This window comes from Hippocampus bargibanti, linkage group LG11, assembly GCF_051943395.1.
Source record: "Hippocampus bargibanti isolate YZ-2025 linkage group LG11, ASM5194339v1, whole genome shotgun sequence".
Classification (NCBI taxonomy): Eukaryota; Metazoa; Chordata; class Actinopteri; order Syngnathiformes; family Syngnathidae; genus Hippocampus; species Hippocampus bargibanti.
The window spans coordinates 14,651,340-14,677,759 of record NC_142744.1 but is presented as its reverse complement, the minus strand read 5'-3'; the positions used below and the strand labels follow the sequence as shown (position 1 = coordinate 14,677,759).

At 43.2% G+C, this 26,420-nt stretch overlaps 1 protein-coding gene across 1 annotated transcript; it reads right to left on the bottom strand.

Annotated features, from left to right (window-relative positions):
• Window positions 1–478: 478 nt before the first annotated feature.
• Window positions 479–26,420, bottom strand: per2 (period circadian clock 2). The gene is made up of 19 exons (XM_089007409.1): window positions 26,280–26,420; window positions 24,969–25,170; window positions 24,644–24,695; window positions 20,840–20,982; window positions 20,442–20,520; window positions 20,043–20,149; window positions 17,920–18,073; window positions 17,549–17,663; window positions 16,101–16,247; window positions 14,910–14,982; window positions 14,651–14,831; window positions 14,458–14,576; window positions 13,065–13,271; window positions 12,085–12,336; window positions 11,142–12,001; window positions 6,925–7,132; window positions 6,580–6,769; window positions 2,599–2,749; window positions 479–1,328 (listed from the first exon to the last, which is right to left on the bottom strand). Exons 1-19 carry the CDS (start codon window positions 26,373–26,375, stop codon window positions 1,170–1,172), a joined length of 3,495 nt encoding a protein of 1,164 aa, XP_088863535.1. The 5' UTR covers window positions 26,376–26,420; the 3' UTR covers window positions 479–1,169.

Sequence of the window (26,420 nt, the reverse complement as noted above, 5' to 3'; positions counted from 1 at the left end):
GCGCAGAGCACCGATGCATACGTAGAACTGAAGCGGATATACATGGGACAGGAGATATGAAACGATCGCTTTTTGTCAATAGATGCTACAGCTTCATGTTTGCTTTCAACATTTGGCTTGTCGCAGACGTGCACATTTCACCGTAACATTTCTAATCCACTGGTGATAAGGACGCTTTGATCTTTTCCTTTTATCTAGAACTGCTTCATACGACAAAGATGGTGCAGAAAGTGTTTAGGATTGAATGACTGTCTGTGTCTTTGTGTTGTCACATTTGTTATTTTTGTTTGTTTGAACTTCAAGATGGCGCCGCGTGAGTGGCTGCCTTTCCAGCAGCGCATGTATATTTTTTTGGTACTTCTTCCTTTCCTTTCCTCTTCCTTCCATAACTTTGCTGCTGTGGAACGTAAATTTCTCCACTGCAAGTCTAAGAAAGGCTAATCCAATCCAAATAAAAAAAATACTGCTCGGTCGGCTGTAGACTTCAGCAGTTGACTTTCTTTATTTCACATTATTTACAATCAGAGTGCAAAACCAGGAAAAAAAAACGAATGATAGGGCACACAGAAAAGATGGCCTCATTTTTTCCTCCTCCGATGTTACTCACAAAAGTGCGCATGTGCATTTCAATGATTTTTTTTTACAGAGACAGCAAGCAAAATCCATGTGAAGTAACAGCAAATCACAAGAGACTTTTACGTCAGAAACTACCATACACTCAAAAATACAGGTAGGTGGAAAATAAGATAATCTGGGTCAAATATAGACCAAAACGTGGTGTTAAATTGACACCAAACAACCCGGAAAATTGGGTAAAATAGACCTCAGCAGTTGTTCAGAAAGTGCTACATAAACCATGATAGATAGATTGTACTCCATAAGTATTGGGTTGGTCCATTAAAAAAAAAGAGGGGGGGGGGGGGGGGGGTTCTTGTTGACCCGACTGTTTATAGTGTATGTGGTTGTTGGGTTTCTTTTTTTTTCATCTCATAAAGCTTGCCTCTGGTGTCTCTACGTCAGTGCTTGACAAAATCAGACATAAAAAGCTGCACATCAGTTGTTAAATAAAGCGAGGGGAAAAATATATGCCCCCCCCCCCCCCCCAAAAACTAAACAACAGATGGTCAGTCACATGTTAAAAAGTCTTGATTGTTTGTTTGTGTGTGCATTCAGTCGACTATTTGTGACGCAGAGCATGCGGATGTGTCACTGAGGTCATAGGGGTCCTCCGGGCAGTTCCTCTGGCAGCCCCCCTCCACCAAGACTTCGTGCTCGATCAGATCCAAGTCCGGCAGGTCTTGGATGGCACCGTCGCAACACGAGCAGACCTGGATGATGACGACATGTTGGATGAGTGAGTGCCCCAATGGGTGGGTGTGTTGTCCACTTCATTAGGTACCAATGTTGGGAGATCAGATGCGAGTTTTTTTTCCATTTATTTTTATTTACATTGTATTTATAAGCGCCTTTCAAAAAAAGTAAAAAGTAATACAGTGAGACCTCAACTTACGTCAAATTTATGAAAATTAAACCTTATAATAAGCACTATTTTCATAATACACACCCACCACGGCTGGCGGAGTGATCTTCGGCGGAAGCACACGACCGAACAGCACCACAGGTTAAGTTACCAACAGTCCTTATGGAAGGTGACTCTCCTTCCATAAGCCATCAACGACCATCAAAAAGGTAAATAAAACTTTATTTTACAGCACAGTTTATTTCTTTAATTACAGTCCTCATGTAATGTGCCTCTCTTTCCAAACAGCAATTCCCTGTGACCTTCGACCTCCAACGCCATTCCATCAAGCCATCAATGACCATCACAAATGTAAATAAAGTGACTTTATGATACAATGCAGTATATTTCTTTCATTACAATACAATAGCACATTTATTATACCTAGAATAAGGTATGTTGTGTGTCGTTTTAAGGCTTATTTAGTTGAAAAGTATATTTTATGGAAACCTAGGAATGGATTATTCCCATTTTAATGGTTTCCTATGGGAATTTTTTTTTTTAGATACACACTTTTCGCCTTCCACACTCTGTCTGGGAACCAATTAAGTTCGTAAGTTGAAGTCTCACTGTACATGACAAAAAGTGAAGAACTTCATCTTATCCATTCTAATATAGCAGAATAGACAACAGGAGAATTGATGCGCGCCCTAGTGGCAAAGTTGATCAATTACACGCTTGATGATTTTCTTGTAGTAGTTGTCCACCGTTGTTGTCGTTGTCAATGATTTTTTTTAATGATCAATTTATGCAAAAGAAAATGTTATAACGATGTGAACATATTTTCTATTTTTATCCAATCCTTTGATATACTTTGTGTGGGTATTTATTGAATACAGTAAAGTCTCGTTATATCGATAGTACTGCTTATTACAATACTATTTCTATGAACGCAAGGAGAAAATTCACATGCCGCAGGATCGGATATATCGATAGTCCGGTTATATCGATATTTTTTCAGACTCCAGCGAATACCGATATAACGAGACTTTACTATATACTTTCAATTCAGGAATCACAACGACATATGCATCTGAAATCTGACCGTGCAAACTCTTTTCTTGAGTTATGTAACGCACCTTGACCTCCAGCACCTCGGGCAGTCCGCCTTTCTTCATCCATGGATGCACCTGCATCAACTCCTTCTTCTGCTCCTCCGTGAAACTTGGCTGACTCTTCTGCATCAGCCGCAGCTTCTCACGGTCCTCCTTGAGAAGCTCTTGGATATCGCTTTAACGACAAAATGCATTTGAATGAGTGATGTCTCCATTTGATCACATGATTTTCAGCTCAGCCAATATAGGGTGGAAACCAGTGGTTGGCCGTCAGGGCCTGCAAGGCCTTCTCGGCTGGCCTAAAAATATCTGAATCATCTACTAATGTGAATTATATTTTGTCCATGAATTCTTCTTAAATAATTCCAAATTGTCTTTCAGCTTCCTTTCATTGCTTTTCCCTATTGTTCTGCTTCCAGATTTGCGTATTTGTATTTAAGCATTTAACCAATCACATTTCAGACATCATTTGTTACCAGGGTCAGAAATCTACCTGGACGCCTTCACAATCAGTTATGCAGGCCCTGGAGCATAAACATCAATGTAGAGGAAACTGTTGCTTTAACCAATCAGAGTCCGAGTTGGCCAATCAAGGCCTGCTGGAAGGCGCTGGTCAACGTCTAAGTTTTGGCTAGTCACTAGCCTATCATAATATCACTAGCTGCTAGTGATAAGCGCATACTGGCCAGAGCTAGCAAACTGGATCTGTCGCGAGCTGCTTAAGAAAATACATTTTTGTGTTGATTTCATAGTGGCTTTGTCAACCCACAATGGCTGAAGGAGAAGAAATGTATTTGATTGCAGATATACTGTTAAAGCCATTGTCAAGACGGCCTTTTCAAGAATAGATGGACATTATTAAGAAAGGTTGGACAGCTCAGAAGCTAGCAAAAACAGAAAATAACATTGCAATTTTATGAGGTTATCATGAATCCACATGTTTATAGTAAAAATGTGAACAGTTTATTATACTTGTCAACCTTGGCTAATAGCTGCCCTTATAAGATTAGATTACAATTCCTGTATAAAAGTTGAAGTACGCCGTACATTATTTAAAATGATAAAAAAACGCTAACACAAGCGGAAATGCAGTTTACCGCGCATGCGCACATTATGCTTTCATAATCAACCGTACGCAGCGATAAAAAATATATACATATGATCGAGTATTACTTTTCGAGTATTACTTTTGCTCCCCTTATTAATTATTGCAATTCCCCTTATTAAGCAACAATAAACCTTACAAACACAGCCCGACATAATTATTTACATATAGCAAGAATGAAAACAGAGATAGAATAAAAACAAAGGTAATTTGTTTACGTTATTTTATTAATAATTAATACACACCACAAGCAATTATTTCAATGGAACATGAGACTTGCTTTTGGCTACATTTTCCACGTGTCCAGCAGTTTTAAAGTGGCTCTTTAGATCGTAAAATCCACTTGCAGCAACGAAAACTGAGGACCTTTTATAGACGATCTTATCCATCCAGCGTATTCACCTTGGAGACTCTCCCATTCTTTTTGGTGGCGACCCGATCTTAGAGTTTTTCTCTTTTTACTTGGCGGTTGTCCCATGCTTACTACGTTATAACTAGTTGATTCCTCGATTGCAACACAAATGCCGGACTTCAAATACAGAAACAGAAATACAAAATCAAACGAAAACAATGTGACGTGCATGCGCATATCATGCATAATCAACAAAGACTTGATAACCGCAGATTTTTTTTTTTTATCGTATAAAAGTTGTCATACGGCGTACACAATTCAAAATGCTGAAAAAAAACCGTATAAAATACGTGGGAAACGTATAATGTTGACAGGTATGGTTTAAGGACAGTACAGTGGTACCTCGGTTCTCGACCATAATTCGTTCCAGGACCCTGTTCGCAAAGCGATTTTTTTCGAACACCGAAACCATCTCTTTGCTCCTGTCACTAGCGAGTTGACAGCAGGGGGGGGGGAGAGACTGCCTCTCCCGGCCGTTCTCCACCCACTGTCATTCTCTAATCACGGACACGGGGCATTTATACGGTTCGCGATCACCTCGCCAATGCCGGATGATTGCCTCAACTCGCCACCGTACCTGGACTCGATGCACGAGTGTATCCGGTCCGAGGTATTTTCCCCGCATCGCGTAAATTTATGTCATCTTCTGGGATTGCGTCATTTTGCACCCTTGTGTGCCATTTGCTTTTTGGCGTAGTAAGCGGGTCGGATCCCCCCCTGCCTTCTTACTCGTTGTGTTTTCTTTTATTTGTGAATAAACATCCTGTGTCTGCTTTGGGATGCCAAACATTCCACTACGTTCCAACGAGTCAGCTGCCGTCACTCTCGGTCGGAACGTGACAGCTTCGGATGACTCGGCTACAGGATGTTCTTTTCTCTTAAAATATCTATCCAATGACACTTGCTCTCACTCCCACGGTCACATCACTAGATTTCACAGCCTCCTTATTCTTTAATATCGTACTGATCGTAGATTTCGCCATGCTGTATTCCGTCGCCAGATCAGACACTCGCACACCTCCTTCATATTTTGCGATTATTTCTTTCTTAAATGCAATAGTTGTACGCACTACTTTTCTTTTGTCACTTTAAGCAGCACTTACTTTCTTTGGAGGCATGATTAGGGTCTAAAACTCTTCGTACACCTATATTAAACGCTAGAGCAAAACGCAGCACGTCCGCTAGCGACAACAGTTGGTCACGAACAGAGCGATACACCCGTGCGCCGCTCAGCTCCCCACCCTCGCGTACGCACTCACGCGTCGTATTGGCGTTCGAACGCCGAAGCAAGAATATCTCGAATATTTTGTTCGAACACCGATTTGTTCGAACAGTGAGGCGTTCGAGAACCAAGGTACCACTGTACTGTATTTCTTCAAGTCACAAGTTATTTTCTGGGCAACGGTACCCTCTAGTGGACGTGTAGTAGTATTACACACCAAGTTTTTTTTTGTACAAAAAACTGACATTGAAAAACAAGATCCTAGATGAAGAAATATACATTGAAATGTCAAATATGCGTATTATCAAAATTATTGCTTGCAAATATTTACGAGAAAAAAACGTGTAAACCTTGGAATGTATTTTCAGAGTACAGTATGATCGTGTTTGTGTCAATGCGGTTCATTTATTGCAGTTTACCCCCAATGCCACGAGAGGCCACCATGCTCAAATGGGGAATTGCTTTTCTTAGGCAGAGGAGAAATTTCCCAAAGTGGCTTCGTGTGTTGAATGAAAGGTTTCCACGACAGGGTTGGAGTTTATAAATTGTAAACTTATAATACGCCGTACATTATTTGAAATGATTAAAGAAAACGGATAACTTTTAGACGGGGGTAAAAAAAATAATTGTGAAAGACCATTTGGGCTCAAATCGAGTTGGTCGCGACTGCTGGAAGCCAACGACATTGCTGCCGCCGATCTCGCTACGATTGTCACGGCAAACCAGCAAAAGGAATCCTCAATCGTATATATAGTTTTTATCATTGCGTATGGCAGGATTGATAAAAGCATTACGTCCGCATGCGCTGCAAACTGCATTTCCACTTGTGTTAGCATTTTGTATTATTTCAAATAATGTACAGCATACTCCAACTTTTATACGGGAATTGTAATCAGTAATCAATTAAAGTTGACTGTGTATGTTTCAATCTTATGTTAAGGTATTCAGGGCTCCATGTAGGGTTAGAAGAGTTTTCAAATCACAGTTTAAAGTCAGGTTTTCAGGTTCCAAATTAAAATTTCACAGGTTTCGGGTTTCAAAGTACAAGTAATCAAATTAGTAATTCCAAATTCGGTTACAAGACAGGATAAGCGTTTCAAACGAGGGTTAGTTTCTCAATGTTGCGTATTAAAACAGGGCTAAAGCGTCAACTGAAGGATCAGTACGCAGATAGGCTCGCAAAATGAAGGTTTCAAGTTGAAGTTGAGAGTTTTTAGGGTTTGAAGATACTGTAGCAACAGTTTGAAGGTTCGAGTGTGGGCTTACCGTGAGGGCACCTGATAGCTCATCATCACTTTGTCATCGGCCTCGGCCATAAGGAGCCAAACGGGGTCCTGCAGGATGTAGTTGACGTAGCCCTCGCTGGGCTCCATCTCACTGCCGCTCGAGTGACCTTTGACCTTTTGGCTGTTCTGTGACGAGTCGAGGCTGCCAAAGTAGTTGCTGCTGTTGCTACCTGAAGGCGCAAGAAGAGTACAGTCACGCGTCAAGGTCATTCTGTCAATAATTCAAAAAAATGAAAAAAATATCGACATGGTTTGTTGTGAACAAATTATCTTTTGGGTGGCAATGACATGTAGTAGAATCATTTAGGCCTAACTCAAAACCCACCTTCCACACTTGCGGAGATCCCGCTGGCCGACGCTCTGCTGTTGGAGGTTCCGCTGGCCGAGGTCCCGCAGCCGTTGGAGCGAGAGCGCACGGACCCCGAGGTGGCCGAGCCGCTCCCCGAGCAAGAGTCCTCCTGCAGGATGATGTCCAGCATGCCGCTGGAAGATGAGTTGTTGTCACTGTTGTTGCCGTCGCCGCGAGAGCTCGCCTGGGATCCCAAGAGAGACACCCACACACACAAAACACATACACACGGAACACCAGATGCTGAGTGACAATGTCGACATCTCGGTGCTGCATCCTAAAAATACAAGTCAATGGAAATACGTAGATTGAGTGCTGCTTTTTATTTGCGCGAGTGCACGTGTGTGTGTGTATATGTGTATGTGTGTGATAAGGTCCGGAGAATTACACGAATAGTTGGTTAATTAAGGTCGGGAAAATTTTATGGCCACATTTTATTCATTTATTTATTGATACATGGGATATAATTAATTGGAGATTAAGTATAAAAAAAAACAGTTTTTACCCATTTTAGATTAATCGATCATCTGCAAATTCATGATCAGATCATGATGGGGATCATTTGAAGCGGGTGTGTTGGAGCAAATCTTGACAACCAGACTTGGGTAGCTCGATATTAATTTTAGTTCATTAAATGAATTAAAATTACAATCATTTTTAATTAATTACATAATTAAAATGAGGATACTTTTACTGTAGTTAATTTAATTAATTAAAATAAGCAAAATTTCCAAATCCTTTTAATTAATTAAGTTATTACAAATTCTCATTCACTGCCAGATGTGCAAAAATATGTCCACTCCAGTGCCATGGTTTTTGTCATTGTCACTTGAATTACAGGACCCACACAATATTGAGTGTTGTGACTACATAAACATTCAATGCAGCATAAGAAACCCAAGACTCTCTTCCTTCATCAGAATAAATGAGTTAATTTCTAAATTATATGGGTCTCGCGTTATATGAGCTTGAAATGAGGGTGGCTGTCCAAAATACAATGCAATACATACATATTGGTTTATATAGTGCTTTAACAATAGACTAAGCTGGAACAAAGCGCTATAATGGAAAAGGGGAAATGCTGCCTCCTTGTGGAAAAGGAAAAACATTGCCAGAGGCCATTGCCAGCGCTTTATCGGCACCCAAGAATGGACAAACAGAACCCGAACACATTCGGGAATGGCACTCTGTCATATTTTCAATTCCTGAATACATTTGTGAATGGGTGAAAATACTTGTACTTAATTTAATTAATTAAAAAGAATCTAATTTTCCAATTTTGAGGGGCAGCTGGGCTACCGAAATCAATGCAACAAATATTTTATTCTACGGGACCAAATGTAAAAGCCCAGTGGGGCAGATAAAATAAAGTGGGGCATACGCGCCATTCATTTACAGTCTGGACAGGCATGAGTAAACATGGATCAGTATCGTTTGGACTCGTTTGGGGTGTGTGTAAAAACGTTCGTTCAAAAGTCTCGTTGTTTACAAAAGTCTTCAAAAAAGGCACTAAATGTTGCAGTCTTCACCTTCTGAAAAGTCATGACGTGTTTTAACTCATTCATTGCCATTACCAAATTTATTCGGGAATTGAAAAGCATGACGTGGAGCGCCATTCCCAAATTTGTTCGGGTTTTGGTTTTTCTTGCGAGGGGGTCTTGAAAAGAGCTGGTCAGACCTCTGGCAATGTTTTTGCCTCCCACGTGGGGGCTGCATTTGCCTTTTGTACAGCCACCCCATTTCAATCTCAGATAACTCAAGACCTATATAATTTAGGAATTAACTTTTTTTCCGATAAAAACGAGAGACTAAAGTTTCTTGCGCTGAATTGAATGTTTACGTAGCCCTAAAACTCAATATTCTGTGGGTCCTGGAATTTGAGGGAAATTGACAAAAAACCCTGGCACTGGAGTGGACACATTTGCACACTGTTTGGCAGTGAATGAGTTATTAGTAAATTGAAAACTGACGTCTCCGGACAAGTTGTGTCCATAATTTGTAAAATGGCTTCAAATGACCTCTACTGAGCGTATTTTACAAAGATTCCACCGCATATAGCTAGATTTTACGTTTTAAGACTCGCGCTGAATATTCAGGAAGTCTTGTTTTTGAGTTGGTGACGAGTCCGTCCGTACATGACGCCACTGAAGGAACGCCCCTGACGGGGAAAAAAAAACACATTGTAACAGTCCTTCCATCACGTCAATGTATTTTGCTGTACTTGTTTGGTCTGAAAACCTCGTGTTTCACCAAAAAGCTGCCAGAAGAGGGCGACCAAAATACATGGAAGGAATTTATCAGCCTGTGGAAATGGGCTGACTAATTCCCTACACGGCTTTGTCGCCATTTTCTGCCTCCCTTGGGTGCAACATTTCCCACCCCTGATGCCTCAAAATGACACGGAATAAATTCTTTAATCGATTGCAAACATGTATGCTTTCTTCTTCAGAACTATTTGAATCATATTCATAACTGGATGTGTAACAAGAAAGCATATTCTCCGAATCTGAAGCCATTGTTTTGATTCTGCAACAATGCAAGACGTCTTGGCGTGACATCACGAACTGGAGGCGGGACTTTCTGAAAATGCCCAATTCGCAGCTCATTTTTTTGCAGATTTTGGACACTTTAAGTCATTTTATTGGAGTTTTGCATTTGAATAAAAATATCATACTGCGTGTTTTGGGTATTTTAGATGCGATAAAACGTTTTTCTGATGTCAGTTAGGAAACAAAAAAGTGACGTCGGTTGTCCTTTAAATTAGCAAGAAAAACACATTCATGCCATCGTTCATAATAAGAGCACTCAACAATAATTCCCTGACAAATAATCGACAGAGATGGGCATTTTGTCTCTGGGACGGAACGGTCCGTCCAAATGTCCCGGGTGGACGCCCTTTTTTCAAAAATGACGCACCAAGCAAAGACAGAAATGGGTTTTCCATCCGGCCATTTATCGGGTTCAGTATGTGGTGTCGGGAAGCAAAATCAGGCCACAGTGTAGCCAAGCACTACATTTTCATATAAGGCTGTGAACAGAACAACAAGGGTTTGCACAACTCACTGTCGCTGTGACAGAACCTTCCTTTTTTACATCCCAATCATATTTTTTTCGAGCAACACCGCCAGCAAGTGTACAGTCAGAGAACACAAAGTATCCGCGGACACCCATTTGACAAAAGGTCAACCCAGCCATTTAAGGAAGTTGGCTGCGGTCTATGTCTCTCAGTGCCTGCCCATCAAGATTTTTATCCTGCCCGTTTACTTACCCACCCGCCCCCATGGCAGCGTTTTAAAAGGACAAGGACGATGACGAGAGGGTGTTCAGGTCGCAGACAGAGGACGGGGTAATGTGTGGCCATCTCTGAGAAGCTCCCAGCGTTTCTTACCGTCCTGACATTTCTAAATGAACTGTCACTGTCTGACCATTTTAGCAACGACACAGTGGCGCCTCACGAAATGTCTTCAACCATTAAGAGGTCATGGGGGCATCCATTTAGAATTGAAATAATGACAGCAGACGTCAACGTTTGGGTGAGACGGGGAAGGAGCGATATTATTGATAGCTTTCACAGACATATGGAATTGAGGAGGAATGGGATTGGACAAGGATGGAAGGTTTTCAGACGGTCAGACTACCTCGCTGCTGCAAGCCCTCAGCCTAGAAGAGAACATGCCTTTATCCCAAGACAAATGCTCACAGACATGGATCGTGCCCTCGCAATACAACGGTCCAGGTGGACCAAGGAGAGTGAGAGATGGCTAAAGGGTGTAAGGCATAATACATCATGTGTTAACACCCATATGGACCTTGGGGACCAAATTTGGCTTTGAACACACAGCATAGAAATACATATTCAATTCTGGGAGGAATCAATTTGACAGTCACTTCAGTGAGAGGTGTAACGTTTCGCACAGGCTCAACAGGCCCAACATTGGTGACGTGCAGGTGGGTACATATAAACGGAGAATGGCTACATAGAGTGCTCCCTGCTATATTGCGGAAAAATGCGGTTTTAGGTGATTTTTAAAGGGTCTTTGCAGCTTACTTCGTGGTTTAAAAACGAGCGATAATAAGTTGCTACATCTTTAAAGCGTGTGAGAGAGAATGACGGTCTATAAAATATCCCTCCGTGTTATAGCGAGGATAACTGCATTGAGGGAGTTGGAGAGCTCTGCCGTTTCCTTGCATACCTGATTCAGCTCTTTGCTCTGGGGCGACCCAGCCGTCCCTTTTTCCCGTTCGGCCACATTGCTGCCTTGTTGCGCGGGGGGCAACGTTGTGCCGTCCTGCCGATCCCCGGAGAGCTCCAACTCCAACAGGTTGAGAGGAGAACTGCAGCGGGACTGGAACAGCGGCGGCGAAGCGGACTGAGGCGTGGAGGCACGGGACTGGGCCCCCACCACCGGGACCTTGGGAACTTCTGAAGTGGGCGGGGGGAAGTAAAACGACGGCATCACGTAGCCCAATTGAGGGGTCGAGGGGGTCTGAGGGTTGAACGGGGCAGGAGTCATTATGGTCGATTGTCCCGGAAAGACGGGTTGGGTGTAAGGTTGGGCTTGGATGGGGAAAGCATCAGTCCCCAGGTGGTACACCGACTGCGGAGGTCCGGGCCCCAATGATGCTGGGTAAAGGTAGGTAGGCAGTACAAGAGCCACGATGGGAGGAACCATCGGTGCCGTGTAGGGCGAATGAGGGACCCCCGCTGGGCGGGGTGCAGCCTCTTGTTTGTCACAGAAATTTTGCAGAGGGGTGTTCACATCGGGCACAACAGAAGCGTCTCTGGGGAAAACCTGGAAGGGGAATCCTGGGTAGGCGACGGACAACGTGGACGGCGACGTGTCGGAAGCGGACCAGGATGTGGGGTTGAGCGCTTGGTTAAGCGCTTGGGGACCTTGCGGCTGCTGGTGCCTCGGATAAGACGCGGAGCTGTCTGAGGACTCGATATGCTTGGCTCGCTTGGATTTGGTCTTTTTGTTGCGAATGCTGCGCCGCGCCGCGTTGTACTCGGGCCCGCGGCCGCTTTGCTTCCTACGCGGGACAGCTTGTGCACCTGGGGGGAAGGACATTTTCATCCCGTCAAGTTGAGAACATTCTTTTGAGTGATGATTTATTTTTTCTTTTTCTTTTTGTTACCATCTGTGTTTTTCTCCCTCTGTCGCTGCAGGCACTGCGAACAATTGGCTTTGAGGTCGGTGAGCCTGCGCAACTCCTTGAAGCGAATTAAGAAGGTCTGCTCTTCCTTCTGCGTGTGGGCTGCTAAAACTTGTTTGGTCAAACCCAGTTTCTTGTAAGACTGCTTTTCTTGGGCTCGAGATGAAGCCGCCTGTGTTGGGTTGTGGTTGCATTCAGTCACGTCACCTGCCCTTGACACATCCTCTGTGATCTCTGTATGGATGATAAAGGACCGATAGCTCTTAAGAGTCCAGAGAAGAAAATTCCAAAGAAATTAGCTGATTGATGTCACATGCACCAATAATAGCAGACTGGAAGACAGTGGAAATCATATAATATTCAATGCAGCATAATAAACCTTAGACTCTCTTCTTTTATCAGAAAAAAAATACTTAAGTTATATAGGTCTGGAGTTATATGAGCCTGAAATGAGGGTGGCTGTCCAAAATACAATGCAATACATACATATTGGTTTATGTAGCGCTTTAATAACAGCTGAAGCTGGAACAATGCGCTAACATGAAAAAAAGAAATGGAGAAGGGAAAATTTGCCACAGGCCATGGCCAGCGCTTTATCGGCACCCAAACAAGAAAAAAACAAAATGAAAGAAAAATATCTGGAGATTTCTTTTGGAGCTGCCAACAATCGAAACTCAAGGTGACACAGTGTGGTGATAAAAGTCTGGATGTTTGAAATATAAAAGAGAATCAAATAATTATTATATAATGACTATAATTATAATAGTGAAAAAATATATTGTAATTAAAAATAATCACACGCTAATGCAATGAAATTGTATACCATATGACTTTAGAATAATTAATAATAATGATTACTTAACAATTATGAAAACGCAGAACGAGAAAACGAGAGGAAATATGCATCAAAAAAGAAAGAAAAAAAACATGACAGGAGGCCGGTCCTTTTCGCTGCACTTTACCTGATTCTTGCTGAGGTTTCTTGTCCCCAACATGAACGATGGTGCTACTGTAGCTACACTGGCTGGTGATGGAAACCACACTTTCTGGTTTGTTGGGTAAAGGTAGCGGCAGCGAAGTGCCCACGACAGGTCTGGTCGCTTCACTGGATTTTTTTTCAGGGTCATCCAAAGTCGAGAGACCGTGCTGACCCTTCAACAATGACGGTTCTGCCGAAGAGCACAGATGACAAAGTTTTGGAGAGTCTGAGAAAACAAGCATTTTAAGCAAAGATGTCCAAACTTGGCCGGCCCGGTAGTCGAGTGGTTATCACACCGGCTTCACTTTCAAACACTATATAAACCAATATGTATTGCATTGTATTTTGGAAAGGTGCCCCATTTCAAGCTCATATAACTCCAGATCCATATAATTTAGGGAATTAAGTCTTAAATATAGCCAGGTTATAAATAGGGTAAAGTCTCGTTATATCGATATTCTCGGGAGTCGGAAAAAAATCGATATAACCGGACTATCGATATATCCGATCCTGCGGCATGTAAATTTTCTCCTTGCGTTCATAGAAATAGTATCGTAATAAGCAGTACTATCGATATAACCGATATCAATATAACGAGACTTTACTGTATCTCAGTTTATGGAAAGACAACCCATTAAAATGTCTACGTTCTGTTGGTTTATGGATGCTGGTGCTTGTGACGTCCAGGGGTGTGGTATTCAAATCAAGAAGGCTATGTTTTACTAATGTCTCACTTAAATTTGCCTGTACTCTCAATAAATAGTTTGGCAGATAGCTGCAAGGGCGGGCGTTGGTCGAAGAAGTGCACATGAAGTGGCTTCATTAAAACTGTGCCTGCTGCTGGCAGTAAAATACAAACTTCCTGTGTTCGAGCCTTTGTTCATAGTGTCTGAGCAAACATCTTAGACTTTCTTCTTTCATCAGAAAAAAAGACTTAATTCCTAAGGTTTCTTACGCTGCATTGAATGTTTATGTAGTCCTAAAAGTCAACATTCTGTGGGTCCTGGAATTCGAATGACAATGACAAAAACCCTGGCACTGGAGTTGACACATTTTTGCACTTGTCTGGCAGTGAAAGAGTTAAAAAGTGTGTAATATCCTTTAGAAACCAATTTTGCCACTTACTGCGACAGAAAATTACACCACACGTGCTTGGGGTTTTAGTAATGACCAATCATGGCTCAGTTTGCGAGCTTGACATGACTGCGATTGGTTATTACCTGAGCACGCGTGATGTCATTTCCAGGCCCCCCGGGCCATTTTTTTGGACGCCATTTCTTTTAAGGTAAGGCTGAGTAGGCCTTGGAAAAAAGACTTTCTCATGCGAAGACATTGTTCACTCTTAACCTTTATGGTGGCAATGTAGTGAGACATACCTTGAGAACCGTCTAATGCGGTGCCGTCTTTGTGTTTGTCCTCGTCAGAGGATGTGGTGCGACAGGAGGATTGACATTTCCTTTTCAGGGCAAAGGGAACATTGCAATTCTCCAAGTACCTGCAGTTTGATTGATTGATAATAATAATTAGAAATTAACCGGTATTTCTGTAGTTGTAATCTGCTGTTCGTACCTGATAACACCATCCAGGCAGCTGATCTGTTGGTAAGAGTAGGCCGTCTGGCCATTGAGTGGCATGTCCTCGTGGGAAGAGGATCGATTCTCCTCCATCGAGGAGGCGCTTTCCTTCCAGCTGAGGAGGGCCGACAAGTCCTTGGGCCTCACAACTGCTGGGTTCTTCTGAGCGGACTCCACTAAAGTGATGAAGTTAAGATGTGAAGGGAGCATCAGTCTTACCGCCCAAGTAGAATGGGTTGAGATTTCTGACTTACTGCTATTTATTTTCTTGCAGTGTTCCTGGTGCTTCTGCAGATGGATTCCTTTACAGATTTCCTGGAAGGTTCGCTATAAAAAAGGAAAAAAAGTTGGTCACTTTGGTCCACATTATCTGAAGTTTTCCAAGACAGAGCAACATCATATTTCTCAACTTGTAATCAAAGTTATTGCGTATAGCTGCCAAAAAATGGCACCAATGCAATTAGTGTTTTGTATGACTGAAGTGCTTAATTTTAGCACAAAATATGATGTGGAGTACCATTCTCGAATTTGTTTTGGTTTTTTCTAGTTTGGGTGCTGATAAAGCGCTGGCTATAGCCTCTGGCAATGTGTTTTCCCTTCCACAAGGGGCAGCCTTTCCCTTTTGTACAGCTGCTCCCACTTCCATCTCGTTATTACTCCAGACACACAAAACTTAGTGATATAGAATAGACAGAATATAAATTATCATATTTAAAAGTTTCATGCTGTTGTATGCTGAGTTCGACAAACACAAGGCCCATGATGGAAGCACAGAACATCTGGGGTCAATCTGAGGTGTACATACACAGCCTGTTAAACTGTCATCCTCGGGGAAGAAATCTAGGCTTGGGCGGAATTTAGGACATGGCAAACTCCTGCAGGGGAAGAGCTCATTAGCCAGGTTATAAATCTATCAGTTCATGGAAAGACAACCCATTATAATGTGCACATTATAATGGGTTGGTTTATAGATGCTGGTGCTTGGGACATCCAGGGGTGTGGTATTCAAATCAAGAAGGCTGTATTTTAATAATGTCTCACTGAAATTTGCATATACTCTCAATAAATAGCTGGACTGAGGGTTGCAAGGGCGGGCGTTGGTCGAAGAAGCGCACATGAAGTGGCTTCATTAAAACTACGCCTCCTACCAGCAGTAAAAGACAATCTCCCTGTGTTCGAGCCTTTGTTCGCAGTGTCTGAGCGAACATCTCTGACACTGAGGAATTAACCTTTTTCTGATGAAAGAAGAGAGTCTAAAGTCTCTTACGCTGCATTGAATATTTGTGTAGTCCTAAAACTTAATTGTCTGTGGGTCCTGGAATTTGTGTGACAATGACAAAAACCCTGGCATTGGAGGGGACACATTTTTGCACATATCGTCTGGCACGGAGTGAGTTAATGCTTTTCCCAGTTTGGTCCACTGTGTAAAATGGACGTAAACTCACCGGACGGGCCTTGCTGGTCACGACTTCCTCCTCATCGTCCTCTCGGTGGAACTTGCTGTCGAAGCTTCCGCTAGAGGAGGTCATGCCCAGGAGGTGGTCGGTGCTGTTCAGACTCCTGTAGCCACCGGGTCCACTGTTATGAACCGGCTGAAAGACAGACAGAATTGTGTTAAAACAGAGAACCTGGTGTCATGTACAGAAGTTGTTTGCCATATTGGCTCAAATATTTGTGTTTTTTTGCATTGAAAGAAGATTGAAAAACTGGGAGTCATCCTTTTTTTCTGACGCTTTGAAAAACCTGAGACTTCACTTTGATGGTTCATGTATTTATAGAAATTTTGTTGTTTTTGCACAATAAATTGGTTTGTTCACATTTCAAAAACCAGAAGCCATTGTGATTGCACTTTGGTTTACAGTTGTCCCTTGTTTATCGCAGTGAATGCCGACCGGGACCACCAGCAATAGACGAAAAACTGCGATGTAGCGAACCCTACATGGATTAGTAAATTTACATGTGCACAAAAACTATTTATGAGGCCAAATTTAGTGGAAGACAGTACAGGATATGCATAAAGAAGCACAGAAAATGTTTGTAGTTTGTAGTAAACAGTCCACTTTCAACATATAGTATATAAAGCATAATGTTTACAGGTACACTACTGTATAAGTTAAGTTTCAGAAGGAGTCGACGGTCCTGCAGAAGGTTCGGATGTCGATTTACGACGGGTGAGGAACATGTATGTAATAGGTAATTGGCCACACTCTGGCTTCTTCATCTTCTTAGGCCTTCTCCTCTTCCCCATTATTCGGCAATGTCATCTCAATGAGGTCCTCATCCGTTAGAGGCTCCGAATAGACACTCAATAAGCGTGTCAACATCCTCCAATGTCATGTCCGAGAACCCTTCAGTTTGATGTTTCTACTCGTAGCTTTTTCAACCCACTGTTGTTTTACAGTGCTGTACTGTAGTGACTTTCTCTGCCATTTGCCGCCTTTTTTTAAGTTCGACATAAATCTGCGATGCATCAAGCGCCGCGATAATCGAACTGCGAAGTAGCAAGGGATTACTGTACATATTTAAATGTTCAGATATTAAGACTTGAATGAGGCAAAATTAATATATTGTTAGAAGCTTTTATTTCAGATGTAGTGTCATTATTTTCTATTTAAAAATTAATTTGGTGTTCAAAAAGTATTTTTTTCAAACTTGAGTCGTGACAAAGAGGGTGTCGTCTTATACGTATTCGAGCCAATATGCTAACTTATTAGCTTTCCTACAGGAACGACAAATAATTTATGTATATGTAGAGGGGACCTATCATTGAGACTTGTGGAACGTCAGTAGTTTCACCACAATCTCAAGCAATTTTGACATTAAGGTAGTGCTCATTGTAAAAAAAAAAATCAGAGAGTCGTAAGCCTTGTGGAAGAGAATTAACGTTTCTCACCTGCAGAAGGAGCCTATGGATCTGCTCAGTGATCTCCTGAACGTCCGAGTCCACGGTCTTTGGCTCGGCTCCAGCAGTGACCGGGGCCATGAATACATCCTCATTTACAGGGCCCCTGGGAGACGGGGAAAAAAAAAAAAAAAAAAAAAAAAAATATGAAACAGATGAACAAATTGGTGACATATTTTATCAGTGATATAAGGTAACAAAATACAAATACTTTGTTTATATCCTTGGCAAAGAACAAGCAATGCATTTGTTTTCCACATTCCACACAATCAGCACAGTCATCCTACTTCCAGTTTCTCACCCCCAAAGAATCTGTACTACAACCTTGACATAATTGCAATCTTCAAAAGGCAAAAACTTACGTTCGCACTTTGTGTCTCCCGATCACAAAGGAGACCTTCCGACTCCAGGGGTTGACATAACTGGACCAGCTGGTATCCAGCATGACGTATTCACCGTTGCGGGCGCAGAATCGGATTGACGAGTGATCGAACGGCAGCCCGGCATACTGGAGGACTGATCGTGGAGAGGGCAACATCACATGAGTTTTTGGCAGATTTTACAAATTCAGATTAAATTCCATTTATTCACACACGGACAATCATACAAATACAGAAATACAAAAATAATGCAACAGGCCTGCTCTGCTGGCCTAAAATTATCTGAATCACAGACTACTGTGAATTATATTTAGTCCATGAACTCTTATTTAATAATTCCAAATTGTGTTTCAGTTTCCTTTCATTGCTTTTCACCAGTTGTGATGCTTCAAAGTGTGTGTTTTCATATTTAAGCATTTAACCCAGGGGTCGGGAACCTATGGCTCGCGAGCCATATATGGCTCTTTTGATGATTGCATATGGCTCGCCGATAAAACTAAAATATGTATTTACTTTTTCGTTTCGTCGTTTTTTTTTCGCCGTTCATTTCCTGTTGGCGCTGCAGTTGGCAGAAAACACAATTTTGATTGGATGACACTGACCTAGAATGGCCGAAAGCGCCATGTTGATTGGATGATAGTGGCCGTCATGTTGAAACAGGTAAACGCCCCTTTAAATGAGCCCAACGAGTGCACTTCAGCGTGAATGCACCGGTGTGTGTGCGCGGGCGTCTGCGGAAGTCTTCAAGCCGGCTTTTCGATCACCGAATGCGGGCGTGCGCGGGGGAATCTCGGCCTGTTCCTTTTGAAATATTTTCAAAGTGTTTGAGCTCCAGCAAGACGGCGAGGAGAGAAACTATTCTGATTCTAATTTGCAATGAAACAATACCATCGATGAAATAGTCGAATGTCAGTGACATTTTAACAAGCCCCATGTTAACGTTAGCATCGACATACTTCTGCGAGAAGTCGATTGCAGATAGCAAGTGTGGACGCTTCTGAGCAGTGTGCAGGCTAACTAGCAATAACTTCGCCTCTGGACCGGCAAATTGAATTTCATTCCGATCGTTTTCCTGGAATTTTACCAAACACGAGGAACGGAAAACCATTCATGTTAACGGTGAGTACTATCACAAAGTTATTTTAAATAATGCATTCTGATATTTTGTTGAAAAGTGTCCGCGCGCGCATGCGTGTGCGCGAGCGTTTGTATGTGCGCGAGCGTACGCGAGCGTTTGTATGTGCGCGCGCGTGCGTGTGGCTCTCGCTGAAAAACATTTCTAAATATTTTACTTTTATGGCTCTCTTAGTCAAAAAGGTTCCCGACCCCTGATTTAACCAATCACATTTCAGTCATCATTTGTTACTAGGGTCAGAAATGTACTTGGACGCCTTCAAAATCAGTTCTGCGGGCTCTGCGGTGTCGATGAAACTGTTGTTTTAACCAATCAGATTTCGAATTGGCAAGCCAAGTCAGAGTTTTCGCAAACTATGATTGGCTAGTCACTCGCCACTAGTATATGCCACTAGTGATAAGAGCATACTGGCCAGAGCTCGCACACTATACCTGTAGCGAGCTGCATCAGCAAATAATTTTTTATGTTGATTTAATAGCGGTTTTGTCAACCCACAACGGCTGAAGGAGGAGAATAAATGGATTTGGTTGCAGATACGTATACTGTTAAAGCCATTTTCAAGACGGATGGATGGACATCATTAAGAAAGGTTGGACAACTCCGAAGCTAGCAAAAATACCAAATAACATTTCAATTTCATGACGTTATCGTGAATCCACGTTCATAGTAATAATTCAAACAGTTTAAAGACAGTATTTCTTAAGTTTCTTCAAGTCACAAGTTATTTAATGGGCAATGGCCCCATCTAGTGAACATGTAAAATCATACCACACTCGCAGCTGTGGATTGATTTAGACGTAGCACTACTGAAGGCCTAGGGGTGACATGCACGGCCCGACACTGTGCTACTGTAATATTAGTGGAATTGGTCCAAATTCAAAGAATATATTTTTTGACAGTGATGAATCATGACATCATGTTGGCAGTGTATGAAAGCGTTTCATTTGTTTTTAATGAATTAAGTCCTTACTCTTTCTGTGAATGGCCAGCATGATGGGTCTGTCGTTCGGATGCAAGTGGAGGAGAACCGATGTGCCAATCAGATCCTGGGGAAGGTAACCCAGGAGAGGAACAGCTCTGAAATAAACATGCACAGCACATGATGTAGACTTAAAACATACTCACGAGCTCCCATGAGACGGCATCAATGTCTATAAAAGTCAATATTGTTTGCCTCCGTGTGGCGGGGTTGACAAAAATCACCTGTCCCCGAATGTTAACAGAGACTACTGGATACAAAATGTATGGGTGCGTCAAACAAAAAAATGGTTCAAGTCATCCTCTCTGATCAAATCCAGAGATAAAATTTCCAACGTTTCCTATTCTACAGTAAAATCGAATCGGAACAGATAATAAATGTCCAACTTACCGTTCATCCACATCTTGGAACACGCAACTTGGAGAATGAGTGGTGGTGAAGACGCGCTTATCTGTCGGAATCCTGGGTGCTACGGAAAACATGGTGACAGTTATTGCGCAGTACAGACTTTGATAAGCAACACTAAACTATATTAGTAACTCTCATATTCATTCACTCCAAAGAATTTGTAATGTTTCTCTCTCTCATCCACTTCCAGTGTGTGTGCTGGGATGTTCATTTTTTTGTCCAGTCATATTCCAGTGCTGTCATTTCAAGGTAATCAGCCCTTCAGAATCAATAGTGGGCCACAATGTAATGTAATGTAAATTTCTCCACTGCGAGACTAATGCATGTAAACCCAATCAAATCCAATTTCAAAATGTGTGCACTTCTATCAAGGTCCTTACCATCATAACCCGAGTGAACCCTCTCAGCCAGGAGGAGGCAGCAGAACTGGTCCTCGGTGTGTGCTGCCACTTGGACCTTCATCAGGTACGGAGTCATTCGGAAGGGATAGTACTGCTGGTCGCCTTTACACTCTTTACCTCCACTGGGCCAACACATTAAAAAAGGAGGGTGGGGTTCGAAGAGACCAATTTAAGCAAAGATCAAGCTTAACAGCTGTTGTTAGTCAATGCTGGTTGTAAAATGATTTAAAAATATATATTTTATGTTATTGTATTATTGATGTTATTTATGTGTTTATTTATACATACATTTATTTAGGTATGTATGTGTGTATGTGTGTGTGCATGTATGTGTGCCTCGACTGGGATCACCACCTTATCGTGGTGAGGCACTTTGCGGGTCTCAATGACCCCGAGAGCTACGTCGGCCTGAGTCTTGCACTCCTGTCAGGGTCACCCAAGCCGAACAGGTCGAATGGTAGAGGCCAGACAAAGAGTGATCCCAAACACGCACCTGGGGATAGGCGTAAGCGGAGTCCAACAAACCGGACTACCGGTAGCCCCCTGCAACTCCTGCCAGAAAATGGTCGTCATGAGAATCCTCATGCCACCAGAAACTCACCTGGTAAGAGTGAAGATGGTGGGAGTGTGGACTGTGCACCCACACCCTCACCTTAATCTCTACCTTTGCGCAAGCTGCTTGATGACCTGGCGCATTCTCTTGGCACCAACTCTGGATGCCAACCACATTGTCAAGGACGAGTTCTACAGAGCTCTGGACACCATCCTGCAGAAAACTCCGGCCACGGATAAGCTCCTCATCATGGGAGATTTCAATGCTTGGGTGGGCATGGAACACCTTGTGTGGAAGTTATTGTCCAGTTATTGGCCTCTCCCTCTGTGCAGAGCATCACCTGGTCATTACTAACACCATCTTCCAAATGAAAGAAAGGTTCAAGACCACTTGGCAGCATCACCGCTCCAAACATTGGCACCTCCTGGACTATTGTCAGTCAGAAGGACATACAGGATGTCCTTATCACCCGTGTCAGATCCAAACTCCTTACACGCATATATCCCCGTCGTCCAAGGACAGCTCCCAATGGAAAGCTCTGCTGCACAGCACTGACCGACCCCACCAACAAAACCCACCTTCAACGTCTCCTTGCCAAAAAACTCGACAAGATCCCAGAGGACCCGGTCGACTGGCAAGCTCTGTGTCAGGCTATTTACAGCACAGCCTGAGAAGTGCTTGGACAGTCTAGGAGAAGACACCAGGATTGGTTCGATTCAAACTCTGATGAAATACAGTCCATTCTAAAAGCAAAACATGAGGCCCACAAAGCTCTCCTGTCCTGTCCCACATCTCACACCCGGAAAGCAATCTTTACCGAAGCAAGGGCAGCAACCCAGCGGGCACTCCGTGTCATGGAGGACACCTGGTGGTTGCAAAAGGCACATGAGATCCAATATCTGGCAGACTGTAATAACACCCAGGGTTTCTACAATGCCATCCAAGAACTGTATGGACCTAGAAAGCGAACGCATGCTCCAGTGCAATCTGCTGATGGCTCTGCGCTCCTTAAAGACCGCTATGAGATCCTTGCACCATTTTAAAACTCTTCTCAACACCACCAACCCCGTCAACTCAGAAATTCTGGACAATCTTCCAGATCTGCCGCCAATCACGAGCCTCGACACCCCACCATCTTTCTCGGAGACCAGGCAAGCCATCATGAGCCTTAAGAACAACAAAAGTGCTGGACCTGATGGCATCCCTGCGGAAGTTTACAAACACGGAAGTTATCTCCTCACGCGCTGTCTGCACATCCTTATACATAACATCTGGGAACACGGGAAGCTCCCAGAGGACTGGAAGGACGCCAACATCATTGTAGTCTAAAAAAAAGGAAGGGGACATAACAGCCTGTGGGAATAGCCGAGGAATCTCTCTACTCTCCACCGCAGGGAACATTTTGGCCAAAGTCATGCTCAGTAGGCTGGTCAAGCATCTCTCAGAGTCTGTGCTTCCAGAAACAGTGTGGTTTCCGGAAGACAAGATCCGCCACAGATATGATTTTTGTATTAAAGCAGCTTATGGGGAAGAGTAGAGAACATCGCTGGGACCTCTACATAGCCTTCATAGATCTCAACAAAGCATTTGACACTGTCAATCGTGAGTTTCTATGGAAATACCTCTCCAAACCTGGGGTACCACCGAAGTTTCTTTGCATCCTCCAGCAGCTGCATGACGGGATGCAAGCCAGAATACTCTTCGGAGAGCTCCAGTCAAAGCTCTTCGGGGTGAATGCTGGGGTGAAGCAGGGTTGTGTCTTGGCTCCAGTGCCCTTTAATATCCTCCTCTCTGCCGTCACGTGCCTATTTCACAAAGGCATCGGACATGAAGATGGCATCCGGGTGGAGTACCGCCTCGATGGAAACCTCTTCAACATCAGACGGCTCCAGGCCCACACAAAGACAAATATTTGCCACATCTGCGAACTTCAGTATGCTGATGACTGTGCTGTACTAGCTCACAGCTCAGAATATATGCAGCATGCTCTCAACACCATTTCTAGCTTGTACCCTTTTGGTCTCCAGATCAACATAAAAAAAACAGAGCTCATGTTCCAACCTGTGTCTCCAACTGCCACACCACCCAGCCTTCACATCAATGGCATTTCACTAAATACAGTGGATCATTTTACCTATCTTGGCTCCACTTTATCTTCCAATTGCTCCCTTGACATTGAAGTACACAAACGTATAAATAAAGCCTCGTCATCATTTGGTCGTTTACGCAGCAGAGTCTTTACGAACCGAAACCTGAGAATTGGAACCAAGATTGCCGTATACAACGCAGTATGTCTGTCCACTCTCCTCTATGGGGCAGAAACATGGACCACATACCGCCGGCACATTAATCCCCTTGAGGCCTTCCACATCCGGAGCCTGCAGAAGATCCTTGGCCTGTCCTGGGAAGATCGAGTTCCCCACTCAGACATCCTTCAGCGCACAAATTTCATCCGCATGGAAGCGACAGTTGCAAAGAAACACCTTCGGTGGATTGGACACACCATCCGCATGCCCGATCACCGCCTGCCCCGCCAAGTCCTCTATGGACAGCTGAAAGACGCGAAGCGCTCTGCAGGGGGGCAAAAGCGACGCCTCAAGGACTACACCAGGGACCTCCTCAAACGCACCAACATCAACATCACGCAGCTCGAAACTGTGGCCTCAAACCTACAAACCTGGCAGACCACTTGTGCCAGGATAGTCTCTGAAAGACATCATATCCACATAGACAGACAATTAGAGAGACACATTCAACGGCACCAGCGGGCGGCTGGTACCCCCCTGGCATCCGGCTTCCCATGTTCCACCTGCGGACGTGTCTGCGGCTCAAGGATTGGGCTCTATGCCATGAGAACTGGCACCAGCGACACCGTCGCTAACCCCCCCTCCCGCCCCAACATCCCCTCCCTGGGAGCAAGCGTCATCATCACCTATGATGAACAGCTGAAAGGTAAAGGTATGTATGTATGTGTGTGTGTATGTGTTTGTTTTTAAATATACAAGTCTTCTAAATTTACCTCTGTGTGGCCTGCATAAATATAAAAAATCTGGTAAATAATAATCACATATTGGATTTCTCACATTAAAACATCAGCGCTGATCACCGATTAGCTGTAACGTGCATATGATGTCAACCCCGTTCCCCCAAAAAACTTCCTCAGTAGAACAAATGCATGAATAAAATTCACGAGCAGCAGATGGTCTGATCGCGAGTAGGCGCCCACCCACCTGATACGGCAGAAGAAGGACTTATCCGACATGCAGTCAGGCGGCAAAGACTCTGCAATGGGAAATGTTTTCATTCAGCCACCGTCTCACATGGACATTTATATGGATAAATGTGTTTTGTTCATTTATTTTTTACAATTAATCATTTATGAATGAATTAATGATAAAGAAAATGTTAGAAGAAACTGCTGAGAGATGCATCCGTGCATCACATCCACATAGTGGTGTTTGTGTATGAAGTGCTGCGTCCACAAGTGAAAACTATTCTGTTGTCCTTAAAGCTGAACCCCCCCTGACAATCATGTCATCAAAACATTGCTCCTACCAGCCCCAGTGCACATGCTCCAGGAGGGCAGTCGGTATGGCGTGGTGAAGCTGAAGAAGACGCTGACATCCTGCGGGATGAGGAACTCCACAAATTTGCTGTTGTTGAACACGTCCCTTTTGCAGTTCAGGATAGAGGCAGCCTGGTCGGAGATGTAGACAATCTTTCCTGTGATAAGTGACACGGCCACTGCAAAAATGTCCTGTAAAAAGGGGACCAAAACGACACATTAATTCGTTCACATGTTTTTTTTTTTTTTTTTTTTTTTTTTGCCGCACCATATTTTAGTTTATCTTAACAGTTACCACAGCTTCTCCGTTTTCTCCTCCTTTCTCTCCTAGTCTGCCCCATGATTAGTAAGAGCGAGTGGTTAGCACTCCGACTTCACAGTGCAGAGGTTGTGAGTTCTAATCCCACTGCGGCTTCCCTGTGTGGAGTTTGCAAGTTCTCCCCAGGCCCACGTGGGTTTCCTCTGGGTCCTCTGGTTTCCTCCCACATTCCAAAAACATGCATGGCAGGCTGATTGTCCACTCCGTGGGTGTGAATGTGAGAGTGACTCTGGTTGTTCGTCTCTGTGTGCACTGTGATTGGTTGGACTCCAATTCAAGCTGTTCCTCGCCTAGTGCCCCCCACCCCCACCACGACCCTAGTAAGGATAAAGTGGTCTGGGAAATGGATGGAAGCAGATGCAAAAATGTCATCAACATGCTTTATCGCGATCGGTCCGCGGAGTCCAAATTGATACCATAGGCTAAATTTATACCATCGGGCACATATACCGCACTCTAACCTCCACCTTTTGAGTATGACACCTCAAATTTGGCATGCCTATCTGGACCCATTGAAGTTCATTTTGGCATTTGAAATAAATTCATTAATAATTATTAACTCATTCACTGCCATCCCCAAATTTATTTTGGAATTGAAAATATGACGTGGAGCACCATTCCCAAAATTGTTCGGGTTTTGTTTTTTTCTTGCGGACTCACATAACTTTGGAATTAACTCGTTTTTTCTGATGAAAGAAGAGAGTCTAAGGTTTCTTACGCTGCATTGAATGTTTATGTACTCTAAACCTCAATATTCTGTGGGTCCTGAAATTTGAGTGAAAATTACAAAAACCCTTGCACTGAAGTGGACAAATTTTTTGCACGTCTGGCAGTGAATGAGTTAAAAAAAAATCAGTTTTCCCAATGCACAGTTCTTGTGCATCAAAACCCTTTGAAAATATAAGTAGTGGTGTTTCGACTCTGGGATGAACAATTGACCAAATGTGATCTTTCTTCTTTGGACAATAAATCAGCAACTTACATTGTTTTTGATAGTGTATTCTGATGTAATGCTGTCGATCTCGTCAATGGTGTACGATGATACATCCAGGCTGGAAGGTTGACTATCATTGGTCATCAGCAATTGATAATACTCCTCATTGGCTGCAAGCAAAATTCAACA